We start from the raw sequence: 9,654 nt of genomic DNA, 5'->3' as shown, positions 1-9,654 counted from the left end.
AAATAGTTATGTTTAATTTGACTTTATGAATAATTAAATAACTAAATTACCTTTTTTGGAGGAAAAAAAATCACACTGTGCATTTAATAAAACATTTTTTGTCAACACTTTCACTTTTGCTCTCAGTGTGTACTTATGGCTCTCTATGTGGGTCCCTACTGTTGAGCTACCATTGCTCCCCACATGTAACATTAGGGACCTCAGCTGTGAGCTTGTGTGAGGCTAGTGTTCCACTTATATGAGAAAAGAGTTATTTTTCTCAAACTTTTTATCAAACAAAACACAAGAGTTACGTTTGCGTAACTCATACTTTCACTTTTGTTCTCAGTGTTTAGATATGGCTGCAGCCAGCTGTGTTCTGTCTGAAGATCAGTTTCTGTGCTCCATCTGTCTGGATGTGTTCACTGATCCTGTCAGCACACCATGTGGACACAACTTCTGCAAAAACTGCATCACTGAACACTGGAATGCTAATGACCAGTGCCTGTGTCCAATGTGTAAGAGGGTTTTCAACACAAGACCTGAGCTACAGGTCAGCACTTTGCTCTCTGAGATGGTCGCTCAGTTCAGACAGTCAGCTCAACAGAAAGCCAGCAGCAGCAGCTCACAGCAACAAGTGTCCACACCAGAAGTTCCCTGTGACGTCTGCACTGGAACCAAACTGAAGGCCCTGAAGTCCTGCCTGGTGTGTCTGGTCTCCTACTGTGAGACTCACCTGGAGCCTCATCTGACAATGTCAGGCCTGAAAAGACATCAGCTGATCGACCCTGTGGAGAACCTGGAAGACAGGATGTGTACGAAGCACAATAAACCTCTGGAGCTGTTCTGTAAGACCGATCAGGCATGTGTCTGCATGCTCTGCACTGTTTTAGACCACAAGACACATGATGTTGTTCCTCTGAAAGAAGAATATGAAGGAAAGAAGGCTGAGCTGGAGGCTGAACTTCAGCAGATGATCCAGAAGAGATGACTGAAGATTCAGCTCTCACTCTCTGAAGACCACCTCCATCTTTTTCAGAGTTTGTCATCCATGGAAGCAGCTCCATCCTGCAAGGACTGGACAGAGGTCAGCATCCGTCCATCATATGAGGGGACTGTGGTGAGAGCTGTGTCTCAGCTGGAGGACACTTTCAGTAAAGAGATAAAGAAGTTGCTTGAAGCTGAGCTGAAGAGGGTCCAGCAGTCTGCAGTGGATGTGACTCTTGATCCTGATACAGCACATCCATATCTCATCCTGTCTGATGATGGGAAACAAGTGAATCCTGGTGATGTTCAGAGCAATCTCCCAAACAACCCTGAGAGATTTTCTCTCAATCCCTATGTTTTAGGAAAACAGAGTTTCTCTTCAGGCAGATTTTACTTTGAGGTTCAAGTTAAAGGAAAGATTGAATGGGATTTAGGAGTGGCCAGAGAGTCGATCAACAGGAAAGAAGACGTCCCACTGAGCCCTGAGGATGGTTACTGGGCTATATGGCTGAGGAAGAGAGTGAAGTACAGAGCTCTCAATGACCCTCTAGTCTCTCTTGTCTTGAAGGTTAAACTCAAGACAGTGGGGGTGTTTGTGGATTATGAGGAGGGTCTGGTCTCCTTTTATGACGTAGATGCTGCAGCTCTTATCTACTCCTTTACTGGCTGCTCCTTCACTGAGAAACTCTTTCCATACTTCAACCCAGGTCTTAATGATGGTGGTAAAAACTCTGCACCTCTGATCATCTGTCCTGTCAATCACACTGAGGAGACTGATCAGAATTAGTCCTCAGTGTGACCCAACTCATGAATTGGATAACTTAAAATTCAGTTTGACCAATTAAAAAAAAAAAGATTTCTAAACAAACTCTGTCTTTAACAAGTACTGGCCAGTTTCACTGCTGGACTGCCGACTGGCAGAAAAACGCCTCCAAAGACAAATGCAAACCACCCTGACGAGGTGGAGGAGATCAAGAAATGTCTCCACTTCTTGTCTGCTGAGATCACAACAGTAGCAGCTCAACAAGAGAGAGTCACGGATCTGACGGGAGAAATTCAGACACTTATGACACAAAACGTGGAAAGGGATAAAAAGATCTTCTTTTCTGGAGAATCCAGTGTCCGACCTCAAGCGATACTCTGGAGTTTTGCTTCTACGGACACCTCCGCCGTGAGGCCGTCACTTCAGAGGATGACCGTGAGTTTCTGGAGCAACAGGTGCTTTGCTTCTTGAACAGCAAAGGCACTTCTGTTGACAGCAGAGACATCAACATTTGTCACGCCCTGCCCAGCAAAAACAATATGGCCTCCACCATCAATAATAATCCAGTTCACCAACAGAAAGAAAAACATGCACTCCTCAGAACAGGAAAGAAACTAAACATTTCTAAACTAAACCATTGTTTACATCAAGGAACACCTGACCAAGGAGAACGCTGACATTGCAAGCAGAGCACAAATAAACAAATAAGACTCAGGCAACATGGCTTTCACACTGCAAAATATTCATCAGACCGAATGGACCAACACCAAAGGCAGCGAAGGTGCTCATCATCAGGGACATCACCACATAAGGTCAAATGGGACAGTCTAACTATATACAGGGTTTATTATCTCAATTGATGAGGAAAAATAGCTTTTTTGCTGAGCCATAGATGTGAAACCATATGTTCAAAACTGCATGCCCTCATAGGTGTGACATCACATTGGTGGGTGGGGTAAGATTCAAACAGGAAGTTGACCCTGCGGTGCATGAGGCGAGCTTTAGCTTGTTTTAAACATAAGGTCATAAAATTGTCGTAGCTAATATACTGCAGAAACCTTCGATGGAAACATGATGATGACGTACCACTGCTCTAAGATAAAGGTAAAAATGTGTTTATGTCTTGTGTCTATTTTTGGAATTAAGCTGTTTATATTTTGTCCCATTAACTCAAACACACTGTGGGTGAGTGGCACAGAGCTGAAAGCTTTGCTTACAAAGACAATGATCAGCTCTGCAATAGAAAACCATTGTGTTTGCTCTGTATGCTCTAGATTAGTGCTTCCCAAGCTCTTCGTGTGTGCAGAGCCCCAATCAACCATGAAAATGTTCATGGATTTTGCAAGGTTTTTTTTGCAGGCCATTTTTGCTAGCAGGAAAACAAAAAGCATTAAACCTCACACTTAGTCATGACCTCTTAACCCATCCCTAACTGAACCTGATTGGCACTTTTTCAACCTTAACCAAATATTTGAAGCTGTGGGTTATGAGTAAGATTACAGAGGAGCCTTAATACTGTGCAGATAATTAGGATGAATATCAGGGGGAGATGTTGTGATGTAGATTTTCTTGTTGGCAGTTTTTTAAATATTTTTTTTTTATCATTATTTCCTTTAAAATTGTAAAGGTTGTTTCTTTGGGTTTGGTTATTGTTTTTTATGATCTATACTCACAGGGATAAAAGCGACAAAGATAGGTTTGTGTTCATATAAATTTGACTTGTAACTGTTTATATCTATAATAAACAGTCTATGTTATCACTGAGTTTTCATGACTTTGTTTGAAATCTTCTTTGTCACATGTAGGATTAGTTAAATTAAGTATAAAGTGAATTTACAAACTCACTCAAGTACCAAGATAAAAACCATTTTTGGTATAGTATCATTGAGCCTGATTAATGACGTAATTATTGTATTGTCACCAAAATAACATTGTTGCTTCATTCTGGTGACACCAAACAGATTTCTCGTATGCTGCTGCCCAGTAGATGCTCATTTGACTCATCATGAGACATGTGATGTTTCAACTTTCCATTTGTGACCAAATGAAAGATGCTTGATAAGGGGATGTACAATGTCTGTTTCAGGCTATTGAACAGAGGCTATAGGGTGACAGAGCACAAGTACATGTCTTTAGTGTTTGTTCCCCAGGAAATGAAACTAATCTTGGGCTAAAAACATGTCACTAAAATGACGTCCAAACCTCAGGGAGGCAACGAACCATTGCAACATCACTGCAAACAGGAGTAATAGTGAAAATGAAAAGCTGGAGTTTCCCTAAAATTTGTCTTTCAGGCAGCCCCTCCACCCATTAAATCCTGTCTGCTGCTGCTTGAGTGAGGTCCACTGGAGCTGAAGGTGTGACTGACCCTCAAAAAGAGGCGGGATTATTCAGCCTGTCGGGAAAATCTGCCTGTCAGGGTTTACATCCTGTTAAACTTAACAGAAAGGAGGGACAAGGTTCAACAACAAGTCCTCAAATGAAACAGAGAGTTTGTCAGAGCATCAGAGGAGCTGGAGTCCAGATGAGTCTCTGTTTCTAACCAAAGAACAATTCATTCACGAGTCCGTCAGGTGTTTCTCAACATAGCGGCGTCTCTGACGAACACTGGTGAGTACAGCTGATGATATTTATCGTTTGTGTGCCACACTTTGGAGCTCCCAATATATATTTTCATGGGTCTTTTCATTTTCACCAAATAATTTGCTTTAATTCGTCTAAAAATGAACTGGGAGCCCGTCAGTGTTGTGGACTTTCTATACTTTTTAATACTGGTGTGTGTCCTCTGTCAAGCAGCTGAGAGAAACTTTGCATGTGCACTTCCTTCCCCCTTTTCAACAACCAGAATTGAAAATAAAGTCAGCTGATGGGAGCTTGTTATGGAGGAGATGATTCAGTTGATATTGTTTAACCTTTGTCACTCAAAAAAAAGAAATTAACACCATGAGTCAGTCAGATGCAGCAGTGTCAGTTCAGCCAGAGCCATCATTTCTAATAAATCACGCTGTGGGTGTGTCGTCTTGTTTCGGTTTTTGTTTTCAAAGGCCAGCTCAGTCACTGCATCACTTTGTCACACCTACCTCTGGAGTTGTCACCTGACCTGAGTGACTCATATGTAGTCAGAGCTTCTTATTGACAGGTGCCACCTGCTGTTGTGAATGCATTATAACATTTAGATGACATTCAAATGTATTCAGGCAGATATGGTACTAACTTTTTGCTGTTAGTGCTTGTTTACTTTTTGCAGTGGCATTAACTGTAATTAAAAACACATTACAAGGTGTCAAGCACTTGAGACCCAAACTTTAAGCTTCAGGATTTCAATGGGGACTTCCCTTTCTTGACTTGGGACTTGAGTCTCAAGATTTGAACCTTTCTAGTAAATTTAATAACAGGGATTCAGTCCCATTACTTTCAGTAGATTTCCTGGCTCAGTTTTTGTTTTCTTTATAAGTACTCCATCTGAGAAAGCTCCTTTAAGCCGGCCCATTATCACTGCCATCTTGTCAAATACTGCCACTTTGTCAGTGATCTCTGCGTCAGATACTCACGGACAGTGGCACCTTTAACAGAAGGATTATATTCACTGCATGGTGGCTATTTCTGACGCCACCTGCAACAACTGAGCTCATCAAATACCCACCACTTTGTCAGTGGATGTCAGCGACACTGGGACACTCTTCATAGCATTTTTTTTTTTTAAAGATTATTTTTCAACTCATCCTCACTGTGACCTCGTCACATGTCCATGTTTGGTCATGGACTTTCCACGTCCACGTATGACGTCCAAGGTACCATAGGTGTGTTGGCTGTTGACGTTCTGGGACACTGTGTCAACTTCAGCCTGTTACATGCATTGTCTGTTTTCAAAATACACTTCTGTTTTCACAGGAAATTTAACATTTACATAAGTCTCTTTCAAAATAAAAGCATTACGTCGGTACAACACCGCAAATTGATGGGTTTTTTTAACTGAACAACAAACACACATGGTTGGGTGAAGGAAAAAGAGCAGGGTTTGGCTTAAGAATCTTGCAGGATGCGAACAACACTCTCTCTGGTGAAAGTATTTAACAAGTTATGAAATGAGAGCAGGTTGTTTAAGCAGGTGGCTTTTCTACTGGTGGCTCCACTTCTTCTTACGCAAAATAATATGCTCATAGCTGAGCCACCGTAGGTCTCTAGTGTTCCAGTGTTATAACAAAAAAGATAATGTCCCTTCAACATTCCATCAACCAAAAAACAAGTGTTGTATTTGACTTTTCCATTTGTGTTCCCAGTGTTTGGATATGGCTGCAGCCAGTTGTCTACTGTCTGAAGATCAGTTTCTGTGCCCCATCTGCCTGGATGTGTTCACTGATCCAGTCACCATATCATGTGGACACAACTTCTGCAAAAACTGCATCACTATAAACTGGAATGTCAACGTCTCCCTACAGTGTCCCATGTGTAAACAGATCTTTCCCACCAAACCTGAACTGCACATCAACACTTTCATCTCTGAGATGGTCGCTCAGTTCAGACAGTCAGCTCAACAGAAAGCCAGCAGCAGCAGCTCACAGCAACAAGCTGCCAAACCAGGAGAAGTTCCCTGTGACGTCTGCACTGGAACCAAACTGAAGGCCCTGAAGTCCTGCCTGGTGTGTCTGGTCTCCTACTGTGAGACTCACCTGGAGCCTCATCTGACAATGTCAGGCCTGAAAAGACATCAGCTGATGGACCCTGTGGAGAACCTGGAAGACAGGATGTGTACGAAGCACGATAAACCTCTGGAGCTGTTCTGTAAGACCGACCAGACATGTGTCTGCACACTCTGTCCTGTTTTAGACCACAAGACACATGATGTTGTTCCTCTGAAAGAAGGATATGAAGAAAAGAAGGCTGAGCTGGAGAAGACAGAGGCTGAAATTCAGCAGATGATCCAGAAGAGACAACGGAAGATTCGGAAGATCAAACGGTCAGTCAGCCTCAGCAAGAAAAATGCAGACGGAGAAATAGCATATGGTGTTCAGTTTTTCACTGAGCTGAAGAAGTTTGTTGAGCAAAGCATGAAGAAGCTCTTTAAGGAAATTGAAGAGAAGCAGAAAACATCAAAGAAACAGGCTGATGACGTAATCAAAGAGCTGGAACAGGAAATCTCTGAGCTGACGAAGAGAAGCGTTGAGGTGAAGCAGCTCTCACGCTCTGAAGACCACCTCCATCTTCTCCAAAGCTTCTCATCCCTGTCAGCCGCCCCACCCACCAAGGACTGGACAGAGATCAGAGTCCGTCCATCATTTTATCGGAGAATTGTAGAGCGAGCTGCAGCTAATCTGATGGAGGAAGTCCGTGAAGGGATTGCTCATCTGTTTAAAACTGAGCTGAATTGGGTCCAGCAGTCTGCAGTGGATGTGACTCTTGATCCTGATACAGCACATCCTGCTCTCATCCTGTCTGATGACGGGAAACAAGTGCATCATAGTGATGTAAAGAGGAATCTCCCAAACAACCCTGAGAGATTTTCCAGCTGTATTTGTGTCTTGGGAAAACAGAGTTTCTCTTCAGGCAGATTTTACTGTGAGGTTCAAGTAAAAGGAAAAACTAAATGGACTTTAGGAGTGGCCAGAGAGTCGATCAACAGGAGAGAGAACATCACACTGAGCCCTCAGGAAGGTTACTGGACAATTTCTTTGAGAAATGGAAATGAGTACAAAGCTCTGGATGAACCTTCAGTCTGTCTCTCTCTGAAGTCTCAGCCTCAGAAGGTGGGGGTGTTTGTGGATTATGAGGAGGGTCTGGTCTCCTTTTATGACGTAGATGCTGCAGCTCTCATCTACTCCTTTACTGGCTGCTCCTTCACTGAGAAACTTCACCTGTACGTTGGTCCTTGTCCTAATGACAGTGGTAAAAACTCTGCACCTCTGATCATCACTCCTGTCAATCACACTGAATAGAGCAATTATTTGATTTTGCATGGAAGTGATCAGTGTGAATAGCAATCCGACGACCCGTCCAGGGGTCCTCATAAGGTTTTATTTAATGATTATAATATGTAAATAACTGCTGTATTTGCTTTGTTTAACTGATTTACTCATAAAACCTATTGTTCAAAAGCCACGCTCCTTGTGGTTCGATTGATGTTGACCATTTCAAGATACAATCACCACAGCAGGTACAATGGTGGCATCAGGGGGAAAAGCGCCGGGACAAGGGCGAAAGGTACGGTGACAAATGTCCCAGTGGGGTAGGCGGGAGGGTTGGTGAATGAGAGAGTGGTGTTCCCGTCCCATAAGATTCCAAAGCAGAACCCTGTTCTTTTTTCCTAAACCCAACTATGTGTGTTTGTTGTTGACAGAAAAAAAATGTCAGTTTGTCTTTTACTGACGTAGTGTGTTTACTTTACTTTCAGTTTGTCAATGATAGAAGCACTTATGGCACTTCTCACTGCTGGGAAAAAACTTCAGTGTTTCCTTCTAAATGAGACCATGCATGTACATGTACTAAAAATGGAACAAGAACAGCTTTCAGTTGACTTTGGATAAGCCTTGGATAGGCATTTCAGTTGAATTTAGGTGGATTTTACAGGAGTAGAGGTCTTAAATAAGAGAAAATATGTGCTGGTAATGCTCAGTGTATTTAGATTTTTTTTTTCTTCTGATTCTTATTAACTCAGTTATTGATTTTTGGTGTTATATCATATTGATCTTCAGTTAATCACACTGTTACTCACTGCTGCAATACAAAGGTTTATTTAAATAGTGTTTTTCTAATTTTAAAGACGTTTAAGGGGAAAATCAGGGCTCAAGAAGTTACAGTAGTCTGATTACATCTGAACTTAATACTGCAAACACTGTGTGCAAGAGTGCCAAAACATCACAAAGTAAAGATGCACAGAAACAAGAAACCATAAAGGGTGTTGAGGCTGCAGATCTACTGTAATTGTCTTACCAGTGTACATTTAAAAATGCTTGATTGTGACACAGATGTATGAATACATATAATTTTGCAATCTAAATTACTCCTGGTTTACTGTTTATATCTTCATAAAAAGAAATAAAAGGAGATGTAAAAACCTTGCATGTGAGTTAAAGTATTGTTTTACATCTGTAAAGGTAACAAAAAGGTGTTAAATTAATGCAGTAAAAAGTGCAATATTTACTTGTACAATATTTTTTAACACAGAATAGAAATACTCAGAATCTTTCCACTACTGATTGTGAGATGCAGGGACCCAATACTACATGTTATGTTTAAAAACCCCTCGACTTTGAGACAAGGGAACCGTTAGTCGTAAAATGTTAACTCATGTCCAGGTTTTTGGACTCACTCCTGGTGCACCCTGTTGCATTGCATAGATGACTTCAACACAACGTCACTCACTGCCGTAACAACGGCCACGCCCCCTTTTGGGTGAAAGTTTTGAACTCGACCCAGGAGAGACGCTAGTCGCGGCTAGGAGTTCATCATGCCAAAAAGTTGTTGCGTTGTTCACTGCACAGCAAACAATTAAAAAAAAAAAGAATTGGGATTTTCTTTGCTCCCGCAGAGACGGGGAAAGAAGAAATCTGTGGCTCACAGCCATCAAACGGCAGGGTAAAGACGGAAAGCTGTGGATCCAGCCAGTCACTACACCTAACGTTACGTCTGTGGCAGGCACTTCTTCACAGGTTAGTTGGCTAACGTTAGCTAGCTAGCTAAAGTCAGTTGATCTCAACAATAACATGAGATATTCTAATGAATGTTAAGTAATGAATCAACAGGACATGAATTGAATTGACAGGGTCATTCGTCCACACAGAGGCTGGCAGCTGAAAAGGGCACACACCTCCTATCATTTTCACTTTCTCGTCGTACCAAAGGCGATCAGGACCTCTTAAACTCTCTCTGTAGCATGTAGCCTGACTGGCCATTTCATCCGAAGGGGAAAGACTCAACTGATTTGTTTT

The 9,654-nt window shown here is 42.0% G+C and overlaps 2 protein-coding genes across 2 annotated transcripts; both read left to right on the top strand.

Annotated features, from left to right (window-relative positions):
* Positions 1–1,030: 1,030 nt before the first annotated feature.
* Positions 1,031–1,753, top strand: LOC126390485 (E3 ubiquitin-protein ligase TRIM21-like). Its single transcript, XM_050044815.1, has one exon. It carries the CDS (start codon positions 1,031–1,033, stop codon positions 1,751–1,753), a length of 723 nt encoding a protein of 240 aa, XP_049900772.1.
* Positions 1,754–2,788: 1,035 nt separating this feature from the next.
* LOC126389834 (zinc finger protein RFP-like) lies at positions 2,789–7,968 on the top strand. The gene is made up of 3 exons (XM_050043767.1): positions 2,789–2,833; positions 4,024–4,339; positions 6,010–7,968. The coding sequence occupies exon 3, from the start codon at positions 6,019–6,021 to the stop codon at positions 7,660–7,662; it is 1,644 nt and encodes a 547-aa protein (XP_049899724.1). The 5' UTR covers positions 2,789–2,833; positions 4,024–4,339; positions 6,010–6,018; the 3' UTR covers positions 7,663–7,968.
* Positions 7,969–9,654: the final 1,686 nt, after the last annotated feature.

Source organism: Epinephelus moara, chromosome 5, assembly GCF_006386435.1.
Source record: "Epinephelus moara isolate mb chromosome 5, YSFRI_EMoa_1.0, whole genome shotgun sequence".
NCBI classification, from domain to species: Eukaryota; Metazoa; Chordata; class Actinopteri; order Perciformes; family Serranidae; genus Epinephelus; species Epinephelus moara.
The sequence above is the reverse complement of the archived record's forward strand: the minus strand, read 5'-3'. Positions and strand labels throughout refer to the sequence as shown.